The following is a 15,353-nucleotide window of genomic DNA, read 5'->3' as shown; positions in this document are numbered from 1 at the left end:
GTTAGACTACCTAATTGGGGCTTAATACGTCACTTAGGGTACACTACCTCTGTGGGACTAGACTACACACTAATGCTGGACTACCTCAGGGAGGCTAGACTACGTCAATAAGACTGGACTATCTCAACGAGGCTGGACTACGTCACCAAGGTTGGACTACCTTAGTGAGACTAGACTACGTCACAAAGGCCGGACCATCTCAGTGGGACTAGATTACGTCACTGAGGCTGGACTTCCTCAGTGGGACTAGACTTCGTCACTAGGGCTAGACTACCTCAGTGGAATTAGACTACGTTACTGAGGCTGAACTACTTCTGTGGGACTAGACGACGTCACTGAGGCTGAACTACCTCTGTGGGACTAGACGACGTCACTGAGGCCGGACCATCTCAGTGAGACTAGACGACGTCACTGAGGCTGAACTACCTCTGTGGGACTAGACGACGTCACTGAGGCCGGACCATCTCAGTGAGACTAGACTACGTCACTGAGGCTGGACTATCTCTGTGGGACTAGACTACGTTACTAGGGCCGGACTTCCTCAGTGGGTCTAGCCTACGCCACTAAGGCTAGACTAACTTAGTCGGGCTAGACTACGTCACTAAGGTTAGACTACCTTATTGGGGATTGATACGTCACTAAGGGTACACTACCTCTGTGGGACTAGACTACAAACTAATGTTGGACTACCTCAGTTGGTCTAATCTACGTCACTAGGGCTTGACTATCTCTGCGGGACTAGACTACGTCACTAGGGCTGGACTACATACGGGTGCTAGACTTCGTCACTAAGGTTAGACTACCTCATGAGGCTTTATACGTCACTTAGGGTACACTACCTCTGTGGGATTAGACTACAACCTAATGCTGGACTACCTCAGGGGGACTAGACTACGTCAATAAGGATGGACTATCTCACCGAGGCTGGTCTTCGTAACCAAGGTTGGACTATCTCAGTGGTTCTAGCCTACGTCATTAAGGCTGGACTACATCAGGAAGGGGGCTATACTACGTCACTTAGGTTAGACTACTTCATGGGGCTAGATACGTTACTAAGGGTACACTACCTCAGTTGGTCTAATCTACGTCACTAGGGCTTGACTATCTCTGCGGGACTAGACTACGTCACTAGGGCTGGACTACATACGGGTGCTAGACTTCGTCACTAAGGTTAGACTACCTCATGAGGCTTTATACGTCACTTAGGATACACTACCTCTGTGGGATTAGACTACAACCTAATGCTGGACTACCTCAGGGGGACTAGACTACGTCAATAAGGCTGGAATATCTTACCGAGTCTTGACTTCGTTACCAAGGTTGGAATACCTCAGTGGGGTTAGACTACGTCACTCAGACTGGACTACCTCATTAGGATTAGACTACACACTAATGCTGGACTACCTCATTTGGTCTAGCCTACGTCACTAAGGCTGGACTACCTCTGTGGGACTAGACGACGTCACTAGGACTGGACTATATAAGGGGGCTAGACTACGTCACTAAGGTTAGACTACCTCATGAGGCTTTATACGTCACTTAGGGTACACTATCTCAGTGGGTCTAGACTACAAACTAATACTGGACTACCTCAGGGGGACTAGACTACGTCAATAAGGATCGACTATCTCACCGAGGCTGGTCTTCGTGACCAAGGTTGGACTATCTCAGTGGTTCTAGCCTACGTCATTAAGGCTGGACTACATCAGGAAGGGGGCTATACTACGTCACTTAGGTTAGACTACTTCATGGGGCTAGATACGTCACTAAGGGTACACTACCTCAGTGGGTCTAGCCTACGTCACTAAGGCTGGACTATCTCTGTGGGACTAGATTACGTCACTAGAGCTGGACTATCTCAGTGGGGCTAGAGTACGTCATTAAGACTGGACTACATAAGGGGGGCTAGACTACGTCACTAAGGCCGGACCATCTCAGTGGGACTAGACTGTCACTGAGGCTGAACTATCTCTGTGGGACTAGACTACGTCACTAAGGCTGTACTACCTCAGTGGGACTAGACTACGTCACTAAGGCCGGATCATCTCAGTGGGACTAGACAATCACTGAGGCTGGACTACCTCAGTGGGGCTAGAGTATGTCATTAAGGCTGGACTACATCAGGGGGAGGCTAGATTACGTCACTAAGGTTAGGCTACCTAATTGGGGCTTGATACGTCACTTAGGGAACACTACCTCTGTGGGAGCTAAAAAAATAGCCAAAAAATTATTACAATAACATTGACTGGGTGTTTTTTTTATGTTCCTCTTGCTTTACTTTCGAGAATATTTATAGTACAAATGTTTGACATTTCTAAATTTAGTTACAATTTATTATGGATATTAAGCATCTAAAATAAAATGAAGATGAGAAGAAATTACATGCTTGTTTCTATTTATCCATATTTCATGTGTTCACAAGAAATTCTAAAACATACAAAATAAAAAAAAAAACCAACTGCAATGAATATTTAAATGCCCCCTCATACATTTGTCGAAAAAAAAATTAAAAAAATACACTTATGCCCATTCAAATTTCCGATACCATACAGAATTCTTGATTTAGATATGATGATCTCAAAGCCATTGCAACCAGTTATTATATCAAACGATTTATATATCACAATCTCTCTTTTTAAATATTTCACTATCATTTATTGTCAGCTATAGCAATACGATTTTAAGCATTAAGTAATGGTTATAACGGTTTGTTTTATTCAATAAACAATAAGTTTCGAATGTCCAGGCGGACGACAGAATTCTCCCGATTGCTAAAGGCGATAACTTTACCCAAATGAATGCTCCTCCACATGATATAATGTTTCACTCATTACATCAGGAGAACGAAATCGAATTATATTTTTATTCTCTTAGGAATATAACAGAACTGACTGGTTAATCATTGTCAACTGTCATCTTTGTCCCATTTTATTTCTACAGCAGCAGTGAAAAATGATGATGTTGGTCCTTATCATATTGAACGGTGTCTTCTGTCATCTTGTTTATCATTTTATCGCTGAATAATATTTCGATAGTTTGTGAATGATGTTAAGAATCTACCACTAGAAAGTGTATCGATGGGTGTGTGTACTGGTATGGAATAGTAGTTATCGCTTTGGAATATGTGGATGAGAAAACAGCACAACAGTGTAGAATATTTCATTTTTTCTATTCATTTTAATTTCAGCGATCTTCATTGACAAAAATGTGTAAGCCAATAAGAATACACATTAGGCAAGTCTAAGCCATTTGCTATGCTTTAGTTGTGCAATAGAATAACGAATGGGAATTTAATACCTGCCCAATAGAACGTAGGAAATCATACCTATGATTATGAGAATGTTAAAGTAATTGCGAGGCAGGCAGCAAGTGTTGTAGACATCACAGCCCAGTGACGTCTATTGACGTCTTTGAAGCTGTCATACAAATAAGAAAGACGGAGATGATTTAAAGGGGGCTGCATCTGAAAATTATTTATATCGCTTGCGATAATTTGAAGAAGAAACGCAATGAAAACGAAGGTAAGATTAAAAGTCATGATAAATTACAATTTATGTGAACGAATTAATTATCAAATGTGTATTGCAGTACGTAATATGAATTTTGAGGTATACTTTTATCTCAATGCCATATCAGAAATAAAACAATGCTTATTCAATAATGATTATTAAATATTAATATTAGTCATTCTTTTTCTACCTTCTTTTTCTTGACAGTGTTAATGTCTTTTTACTTGTAGAAAATGGTTGGGTTGTTGTTATGCATTGTAACAGTAATACAATACAAAAAGCACATGCTGTCACAATTTTATTCAGATCTTTCAATACAATGGTTTGTTTAACTGAAGAAAAATATTTTCCTGTTTCGTAAGTGACTTTGAAGGTTTTGATAGTAATTTTATCGACTATGCCAACACAAATAGTACCAGCTTTTATAGTGGACTTTAATATAAAAACACACGCTTATTTAAAATATTAGATATATATATCTACTATCTTTTTAATATTATAATAATTATGTTTTATCTTTAAATGATTAAAACGTATCATAGTTGTACATGTACCGTGGTCATTCCAAATTGTATTTATCCTGACTTCTGACACCTCCATCTGTTTATTCTTGACTATATACATTTGAATTTCGAATACTACACAATATCTAGTGAATACAATGTATAATTAATCTGTTGGCATTAGACGCCAAACCCTGATATGCATTCCTTCAATAATAAATTTCATCTTTTTATGAAATTTACAAATTAAAAAGAGTCTATAATGATCAAACTCTGAGTATTGCATACTTACTATAGTATTGTTCAATACTTGAAAGAAAAGCGATAGCAAGACAAAAAATACTACATTAATTTCTATTATTCACCAATGATTTAAAACAGCTCTGAATACATCAAATATCAAGATATATCTATAAAAATGAAAATTACATGCTGCAGTGTTTTTTTCTGGAAAAGCTATGGAATTCTAAAAAAGTCAAAACAGTCAATGTTTACCTTTATTCCTCTTTTAAAAACTAATACTAGACAATGAATATTAAATGAACGAAACATACAAAGCATTATCACAAGGAGATGGTCTTAACTCTTAGACGATTCAAAGAGGACAGTATTAGATAAAAGTAGGTTTATTCAATCACTTCCGAACCAGGTGCTCGGAGTAGTAAGCGGTTTTTTTTAATTGACGACCAATATGATAGAATGCCCACGTAACAGCCTATGCTAAGACCGTAAAACTGACCGACAGTTTGTAATCATCGATATCCATCTCTCATATCCCTGAGTTGCCAATCAGTACTCCGTTTGTGTCACTAACTATTCACCTTTGTAGGTAGGTGTCTTTTTCTCCAAATACGCCGGTTTTCCTCTTCCTTCTAAACCTGTTTCGTCTTCAAGTTATCTTGTTTGTTTTAAGGAAGTGTAACAAATAAACAAACAAACAAAAAATAAATCAATAGATTATGTGAAGACAACATTTAACTATTTCATAAAAAATATAAAATGGTTTGGGCAATGGTTTTGGTCATTAATGATCGATTATTGATAAAATCCGGAAAAAAAACAAACAAAATAATAATAAAATCGAACATACTAAACATTCTCTCGAATATCAGACTAATTTATAAAACCATATTTCTATTAATCGTATGTTAAAAGACACGTTAATATACGATTCTGGGTCTTTCGTCTGCAAATAAAAAATTCCAGAGCATTCAGTAAGCTTTATTGATTTGTTTGATATTTAATTTGTCATTTTTGTTGAACGACAAATCCTACTGTGACAATCGTAAAGAATTGGCATTTGATTTAATGGATTCTTACCTATTTTTATAGATGTTTTAACGTCATTCCGATATGAAGAATCTTTCACGAGCATCATTTTCCTACAAGCACATATAAAGGCCTTATAATTCTTAGCCCGCTATGAGAGAACAGTTCCCGAGTTTTGATATCCACAAGCTCGACTCATGACAAAATGTAACATACATATCTTTAGTTAGCTATATAACTGTCATGTAGTTAATTTCGGCACTCTTTTCAATAGGGTTTGAGACCAAATCACATTTTTCTCAAGGAAAGGTCTCACGCACTTAAGATGATATGCCCTATTTTTTATGATAATTGATTCATTAACATGATTTTTTTGCTTATACCATATATGACTGGAGTCGATATTTTCTGACATTTTCGAAAATATACTTCAAAAACATATCAAATATGACAATAGTACACCTACATATTGTAATCAAAACACCATAAAGAAGGATTTTATTTATCTAACTAGACTACTTCATTCGTATGAAACACTTGCTGATTCATATTCGATATACGTAAATTGTTTATATCTTACTATAAAACTATTTCTCTATAGAAGCACGAATAAATATATGTCAAATTCAGTCCATCTTTGCACAAATTTATTAAACATTATATATATATATTGCCCTAGTGTGAGGGAGACATGATGGTTTTTCCCCAGAGATAAATCATTTTTTTGAGGGCGCAGTATAAACTACCAGTGTAGAAAGAGTAGACTTAATGGACAGTAGTGATACTTAACAAAAAAGGAAGGAATACAATATAAAATGTTCTTCAATAATTTGTTTTTCACAATTTAAAATGTAATAAAAATGTTATCAACAACTCCTAATCTGTTACAATATCAGAGGAATAATTTATCGATATATGTATTGAAAATCAAATTTTAGAGGAAACATACTTATACGTTTGATTGAAGTCCTAACCTATTCTATCGAGTTAAAGAGGTTTTACTATATCTATCAATATTATCCAATACGATCATTACGGCATGCAGAATATTGCAAAATAAACATATTTTTTTTATATAGTAAGCCTATATATAGGATCTTACATGAGTGTTCATTTCATATGAGATTTTATGAAACGAGTCTAAGATTTTTTTTTTTATTTCTGCGAACCTTGGCAAGCAAAAATTAAAACTTCCAGATGAGTTTCATAAAATCTCATATGAAATGAACACAAATTTAAGATACTTTATATCACATAACAACAAATACACACATAACAAAGAATTTCACGTCAAAATGTTTTCCAAAAAGCCAGCAGAGGCCGCCATTTTGTTCCACCGTCATAGTAATCCTGAAGTCAAGTTATTTTCCTGACGTCATTTTATTGTTTCTGTCTACACATCACAATGACTTTCCAGCCAATGAAAATCGCTCCAGGTCATATTACACTAGTGACATACGCAAAAATATTTCATGCGCAAAAATCACTAGATATCAGGCGGATTATGTGATAATTCACAGTTAAAGTATGGGGTTAAGGGATATAGCAAATTTCTGATTTCCCGAGACTTGTCTATTTCCCGAGGCGAGGCCGAGGGAAATAGGCAAGTTCGAGGGAAACTACAAACTTGCTATATCACTCAGCCCCATACTTTTACTGTTTTAATATACCAATACATACAAAAGTTATGATTAGGCTAAAAATGTATTTCTCTCACACGCTATATTCCTGTCGCGTACGGCCATTTTCATTAGAGATTGAGAGAATTTTACATTGTAATAGATCTAAATTATTCCAAGATGATAATTGTGACTCCATGTCCGTCTTGTTTTGCTTCTATTCAAACCGCGGTTTATAATTTGATATAGCTGTGATTTCTTAGTATTTCAACATTTTATACCACTAGGTATTTTAACAATACTTTTAATATAAATTTAGTATTGTGCCTAGTGGTATAAATGTTGAAATATAGCGGAATCAAATTTTAACAGGGGGCCAACTCAATGAAAATGAATGTTGTCATTCATTTTTGTATTTTGTGGATGGACTGATGAGTATATATGACAGTCATGTGATTTTTTTTTCCAAAAATACCAGATTTGAAAAATTATTAAAAAATCGGGATATTTACTATAAAACAGAGAAAGGGACGACAGTCGCCATATTGGATTTTTTACCCCCACCTCGATTAAAGTTAATTTTTTCACAATAGTATACCTTTTTTCCTAGAGTCATAGTCACGCATCAGTCCTCCGATAATCCATAATCACACACATACCATGCAAAAGCATATAAACGATGTCTATATAGTCAAACGCAATATTTTAATCCAAAATTACCGGCGCTTTCTGACTTGTGACATCGAAAGCAACGTCCTAGTAAAGAGCGACTAGAGTGACTTCCCCTGCAGTGTAATTCAATGGGTTTAATCAGAGATATTCCGATACGTTTGTTTTCGCGGAAAATTTGAATATTAAAACGTATCGGAATACCTCTGACTAAACCCATTGAATGACATTGCAGGGGAAGTCACTCTAATCGCTCTTCACTAGAACGTTGCTTTCGATGTCACAAGTCAGAAAGCGCCGGTAATTTTGGATTAAAATATTGCGTTTGACTATATAGACATCGTTTATATGCTTTTGCATGGTATGTGTGTAATTATGGATTATCGGAGGACTGATGCGTGACTATGACTCTAGGAAAAAAGGTATACTATTGTGAAAAAAAATAACTTTAATCGAGGTGGGGGTAAAAAATCCAATATGGCGACTGTCGTCCCTTTCTCTGTTTTATAGTAAATATCCCGATTTTTTAACAATTTTTCAAATCTGGTATTTTTGGGAAAAAAATCACATGACTGTCATATATACTCATCAGCCCATCCACCAAATACAAAAAAATGTATGACAATATCCATTTTCATTGAGTTGGCCCCCTGTGGGAGGCATTGAAATATAGCGGAATCAAATTTTAACCTGCGGTTTGAATAGAAGCAAAAACAAAACGGACATGGAATCACAATTATAATCTCGGAATAATTGTATGTTTGAAGATAAGATTACGTAGATCGATTACAATGTAAAAGTCTCTCAATCTCTAATAACCATTGCCGTTCGCGACAGGAATATAGCGTATGAGAGAAATATATTTTTAGTCTAATCATAGCTATTTTTATGTATCGGTATATTAAAACAGTTGAAGCCTATTTCCCTCGGCTCCGCCTCGGGAAATAGACAAGTCTCGGGAAACCAGAAACTTGCTATATCCCGTACTTTAACTGTATAATAACCAAGTCCGGGTGTGTGCTAGCTTCCAGGGGTGTGTTAGTTCGAAAGACTAACACACAGCTGAGCGAGGGTGTTGGAAAAAAGTAGGGAGCTAGTCAATTTAACCAAGAAACTATTATATAGCGTAAATAAAGTAGAGGTATATTAGATACTGTAAATCAAGTTTTTTTTGGCGGTGTCAAAATGTCGCGTTTTAATGTCAAACGACCATTTCGCGGTAATTTAATTTCTCGAGTTAGAGTCACTCTTGACCTGTGCTAACAATATTTTAACGTCTATTGATTTTCGCGATTCCTGAGTCACTTGTGAGTTATAGGGAATTTAACAGGAGGGTCAATTTTCTAAGTTATCCAGTTATGATGGAACCAAATTATATTTTTGAAAGATTTTTCATGAATTATAAGCCATGATATGTTGAAAATAAAGCAATTCGTAAAATATGACTTTATGTCAAAAATAGGTTAAAGTGACCTAATTTTGTAAAATGTCAATTATGCTAGTAAAGTTCCTCTGGTGCCATAATAAACAAAAAATCAAAATATAGTATTTCCGCGAAATTTTTACCCGTAAACAACATGGTAGGAATGAAAACCTGTATAGCGGGTGTCCATAATTCAGCTGGGTCCAAATTTCACCATTTTTATGACAACAAGTGATAATTTGGTAATCATGACATTTAAACAATAAAATTTCATTCCACATCGGTAGTCAGACCCTTTTTCTAGTACGGATTAAGCAGGGTGACAACTTCCTGTGGGGGTATCAAAGAGATTTATTTGATAGAAAGTGTCATTTAAATGTTGCTTATTATTTCGAATTCGACACAGTGTTGGATTAATGGGTTATCTAATAATCAAATAACAGTGCATGGACATAAATTTATTAAAAATAATTTTATATCTACACTTAAACCGTCTTTATTTACCACAAATGGCGAAATATGCACCCCCTACGGGAAAATGGTACCTGAAATCGGTATGAATAGTAGCCCTATTCATACAAAAAATATAATATTCATATTTTTGTGAGTAATTAGAAATATGAGGAACCTTTCATTTAGACTGTTAAATGTATCTCTTATATAAACAATAAAAATCTACTCTGGGAAAACATGTAAAAAAAAGCGAAATATGGTATTAACAGATGCGCGAACATTTCTCCATGCGATTTAGTATCAGAGAGAAAATCGCGAAATTTGTATGCCGAGAAAATTTTAAAAAAAATGAACAAATATAAATCCTTATATTATATAGATATAATCATGTGTATCAACTTTATAATTGAATACTAAAGATTTACTCTAAAAATTTCAATAAAGATGTTCTTTATCTACACCGTAAATTCCGTATGAACGACTTTACGGAGTAGATAATGGACAATTTTAATAAGATTGTAATCATTCATAATTATCATAAATTATTCAAATCGATATAACAATTAGCATCCATAAGCATGAGAGATTGGTTTTGGTTTAAAATATAGATTTATGATTTCTTAAAAATCATAATGTACATTGATATTAGTCTAAGACCGGAATTCTAATTCAAAAGATTTAACTGCAAAACTGATTTACATGGGTTGTTTATTAACACACTAAACTACCCCTAAGTGTGTTTGGAAATTATGGTGTTAGTGTTTGCAATCTTATATTTGGAACATTTTAAACATTTACTTTCGGTTTCAAGTGAAAGATTCTTATATACACCGCGATATATCTCAGAGAATTGATTTTAATTAAGATAATACACATTTTATGAACAGTTACAACCAGAAAAAAACAACAAAAATAACCAAAACAAAACAAAACAACAAGAAAACATCAACCACCACCCTCCTATAACCGTAACTCTTTTCCACTTATATGGAGGTCAAATTCGTCTAACAATTTAGCAACTTTTACTTTTATAACGGTAGATAGACTGATGTGTTTATCCTCCTTTATCTTCTGTGGAATCCAGAAACCTTAATTATTCGATCAAAACACTTCGCCTAATATCTTCAATTTCTTTTGAAAAGTAAAACATACAGGCAAGTGGAATATCTCCATTCTTTATACTCTCGTAAGAAAGAGACTTATATTTATTACCATAACAACCTTTCTAGCTTGTATTCTCTTTCATTGCGTTTCTTCTTCAAAATATGACATACATGAGTTTAACAGTCAGTATACTGTTGTATCTCTCAATGATATTATATTATTGACGTCACATGACTACGCTTTTACGTAAGCACTCAAGTATTACGTAGGCCTTCAGAATTATCACTTCATTATTAATATAGAATATGTTTGACATTGCAGATGTTGCAAATTAAAATATAGATCGGTTCATGTGTGTTACAAATAGTAAGATGCATGTCCATATGTATATGTTTGATTTGTCAAATTTAATGATTCTGTCTTTATCTTTGGCTCTCTCGTGCTCTCTCTCTCTCTCTCTCTCTCTTTCTATATGTCTCTCTCTCTCTGGCGCTATCTCTCTCTCTGTTGCTCTCTCTCTCTGTTGCTCTCTGGCGCTACATAATGTATCTCAGGCTCTCTCTCTCTCTATATATATATTTGGCTCTCTCTCTGGCTCTCTCTCTCTGTCTCTGGCTCTCTTTGGCTCTTTCTCTGGCTCTTTAGGGCTCTCTCTCTTTCGGGCTCTCTGGCTCTCTCTCTCACTCATTGGCTCTGTGTCTCTTTGTCTCCCTTGGATGCACATCAAAGCTATCATAAACTCGTCATGTAGACAATGGGTACAGTATAATTTTATCTTCCCCAGGTGATGCCTAAACAGCTAGTACGACATATCTACTTTTCCATCGCCGTCCTCGTTATTATCACCTGTGCATCATCAGTTACTGCCAGCAGCACATTGTGTGAAAGAAGATGTGAGGCTTCTATTCCTCAACTACAGAATTTCAGAACACTCTGGTACCGACTATCTATACAGCTAAGGACATTAGGCAAACCACGTAAGTTGCTAAGTTTGATTAGTTTAATGCACACGGAGAAAAAACCACCGTCCAGCGTTCAGTACCTGTTTACCGTCCGGCATGAGATTCACACTTGCGACCAAGAGGTGGGAAGGCTAGCTTGTGGTAATATGTCGGAAGATCTTAACAACTCACAACCTCAGCATTAGTAGTTACGGTACTTGCGTTATTTTGTGAGAAAATGAGCCATATGAGAACTTGAAAAAAACGAGTGGTGTAAATTCGGTTACCTCATGATATTGGAGTACTTTTTCGTAATATAATACATTTGTAATGGAAGATGTAACATAAATATCAAACTGTTAATTATTTTAAAAGTATTCTTTATGAATTCGAAATAATTCTGATTATAAACACTTAACTTTCACCCAGAGAAATTTCAAAATTTTAAACTTTGTTTAATGAATATTTAGCGGAAATAACGGATCTTCCAGCCAGCCTTATTGAGATTGAAAATGCGAGTACATTGTATTTATAAAATAGCCTAAATAAGCCATATTAGAATTAAATTTTAATTTTATGTGATATTCTACTCCTTCTATATATATCTTGTCGCAAAAATCTTTTGGTAAAAGAGATCATGCAACCACTTACATCGTACAAATATTGCGTGCTACAATGTAGTAACAATCCATTTCCAGGTGTATCATTTGAGTCATTTCTAAAGTCGCTGGTTTTCGCCTCAGAACGACGCAATAAGTTAAGATCATTTCGCAGTGCTGTGATGAAAATGGTTTCCATGTACCAGGGATGTACGAAAGCATGTGGTCATCGATACAGAAAAAGGTCCACACAGTCTTCTAATGGGTAAGTAAAGACCGCCTGAGTGCTGCTCTTCACATCATGTACTGGGATTCACGCTACGGATACTGTGTACCGCCACGAGCGTTCGGCTTGGTAATTGGGGTACCCATCAGAGACGAAGGGACATTTAGAGCGGACAGGGAAATGAATACTTGCCAAGTTTTGGTATCTAGCTCTGTTTATCAGACCATATCATGGTTAATACTTGGCCAGTTTTGTTTATCAAACACTAATATATATATATTATATAATATATAAAAAAATTGAAGAAAAATCCTTACGGACGAAATCAATAAGAAATAAAAACAATACCGACTGACTAATTACGTGATCGTTTTCGTTAAGTTGACCCTGTGAGGTACACATATATATTATTATATTAGTATCTATATATTGTATACATATACTGTTTGTTACGAATTCGTGCCTTGTCCCTGGGCCCAAGGAGACAACATTAACACAACCATAATGTATATATCCACATTTGGTTATAATTGTTTTTCACGCATATGACTAGCAGCGATTGCAAGACTCAGTTACATTCCATCGGCAAAGAAACTTTGTGGCTGCCGCTTCCTTAGATACCACACTGTCATAACTAGGGGATGTCTCAGAAACAATTTTCGAAAAAAATATTTCGTTATATATTTTTTTTAAATTTCAAATGCATGTTTTTAACTTGCATTTTCAGCTTTAATGTAAATTAAAACCAAACTATGATTTGTCATTGCAGATTTAGAGACGGAGGAAGCAATTGAAATCGAAGGACATCGGATTTAATTTGCTAAATATCGAAGAGAACGTAAAACATCTACACCGAGGAATGCCGCACACATATGTTATCATTTGTGATTTTTTTTTGTAACACAAAATCATACACAAATATATTCATTGTTATATGACTTGTTACCTATGACTAACATAGATGTATACATTGGTATCAAGTCTTATAATCCTATATACTGTACAAGTTGTTTTTTTAGAGAAGTTCTTCTCTTTGGGTTATAATGGTGACAATATAACTTTCCAAAAGCTCTTTTAAGACAAATAATTTATTCAAATAATCGTCTAGCCGATTATTTTCGCCGAGATAGTATTTTCACGATTTCGCAGTCATCGCTTTTATCGTGAAAATGAAATCCTCAAGCTTTTGAGAAATAATTTATATTCCCTGAGAGCCAGACCGCAAAAAATTTAAAACCACTAAAATTTAATTTTCTTATTTTAGTCTAAATTTTACGCCAGCGAAAATAATCGGTTATACAGTATGTGTAATTTCAAATCAAATAATTTCATATGACTTATAATTAATGTTATGATGTAAATCAATAAATGAATACGATTCGTTAGAACACTTTGAAACATGCAACAGTGGTTTTAGTGAGGGGTTGAAAAACGAAACCTAAATAATTACCGTTGAAAAATTGTGATATAATTGCATACATTTTTTAGCAAAACTTTCATAGATTTAAAACATGTATGGGTTTTAATATACAAATGAACTTTTGTCTCAACATACAGCTTCTAGGATTGTAGGTGATGTTTATCACCAATTATTTGTTTATAACGGGATTTCAAAATTAAAATGGACAAATTACATTAGATTTTGTGTTTTTGATGTTCATACGTGTGTATTCCTTTTTTGATAATACAGAAATTGGGAAATAGATTACACATAAGAAAATTACTGTACATTTGGTTATTTCCGCGGGGATGATATTTTCGCGATTTCGCTTGATATCATACGATCGCGAAATTTTGATTAACAAAATACTGAGAAAACATTAGTCATGTTCAAACACATCTGTCTACCTGACCAACCAATGGACAAGGGGAAAATTACCTCTATAGACAAGTTAAAGGTCATATTGTGTAACAATTGTCCATTTCAGACCATAAGAAAGTGGTCTTAATAAAGCAAGTGGTCGTTATACGGCATTGGTCGCTAAAGCAAGTTTCACTGTATTTATTAAAAGCCATATTGCTATATTGTAAATTTCTTATTTTTAGTATAAAATCGGAAAACAAATTTTACCCCCGCGGGAATAGCCGTCGTTATGGTAAATTACAAAGATGTTTTTAGCACTGATGTCGATGTGACTCTGCTAAGATTATGCAACATAGAATATGTAATAAAATCGATCATTTCATAAGCTTAAGAGTGTTTCACTAGACAAGTTGCCTTTGACATGCATCCTTACTTTCATATTCAGTACAAGGCTTTGCATAAATATAGGTTTTATTTTTTCTTCTGGAATTGTACATAACTGTCTCCCCTAACGGGTAGGTACTGATTGTTACGTCATTGGTTTATAAGTGTAACGTCATATTTTTCAGAGAATACGACGTGATGTTTAACATTCAAAGTGATGACGTCACAATCACTGCACACACACAAGGGATGTAACTCTTTAATATGCAAGAACGGGATATAATAGGTCAACACTTACAAATCAGACACAGAAATCTTATACAGAGAAATATTATATAAAGTAAACATTTCGCTTAAAACTGTGATTCATTTTATTGAAGAAACAAATTCGTTATGGATGTATTCTAAACTATGCAAAGTTCTGTATCTATTATCTGATTAAAAAGAGAAACCGATTTGTCTTCAAGCAAATCAGAACTTACACATTTCATGCAAACCTTAAAATTGTTCTTGTTTAAATAAAAAATATATACATTCAAATAATTATATTTAATTGTATGCATATCGAGCGGCTGTCTCTTTATTTCACACGAGTTGAGCTATGTTTTAAAAGTTACAAAAGACAATAGTTTTATCATATCCGATAACCTTGATTAGTATGACCAGTTTTTACTACAGTTAAACTATCAATAAACAGCCAGACATTAGACCTACATTAATGTTATAAGCAAAATAAAGTGTAGCGATGTCTTTAGTAGCAATAAGGCATTCCTTATTATAAAAAAAAACCCTTAATTGCATAAAGAAATTATTGATAGCAAATCATAATTAATATGAAGATGCAATACAT

At 34.7% G+C, this 15,353-nt stretch overlaps 1 protein-coding gene across 1 annotated transcript; it reads left to right on the top strand.

Annotated features, from left to right (window-relative positions):
* The first annotated feature begins 905 nt into the window (after nucleotides 1–905).
* LOC138322253 (uncharacterized) lies at nucleotides 906–13,916 on the top strand. Its single transcript, XM_069266295.1, has 4 exons — nucleotides 906–1,058; nucleotides 11,334–11,526; nucleotides 12,189–12,354; nucleotides 13,085–13,916. The coding sequence occupies exons 1-4, from the start codon at nucleotides 906–908 to the stop codon at nucleotides 13,107–13,109; spliced, it is 537 nt and encodes a 178-aa protein (XP_069122396.1). The 3' UTR covers nucleotides 13,110–13,916.
* The last annotated feature ends 1,437 nt before the right edge of the window (nucleotides 13,917–15,353 follow it).

The sequence above is a fragment of the Argopecten irradians genome, chromosome 4 (genome assembly GCF_041381155.1).
Source record: "Argopecten irradians isolate NY chromosome 4, Ai_NY, whole genome shotgun sequence".
NCBI classification, from domain to species: Eukaryota; Metazoa; Mollusca; class Bivalvia; order Pectinida; family Pectinidae; genus Argopecten; species Argopecten irradians.
This window is presented reverse-complemented; position numbering and strand designations above follow the sequence as displayed.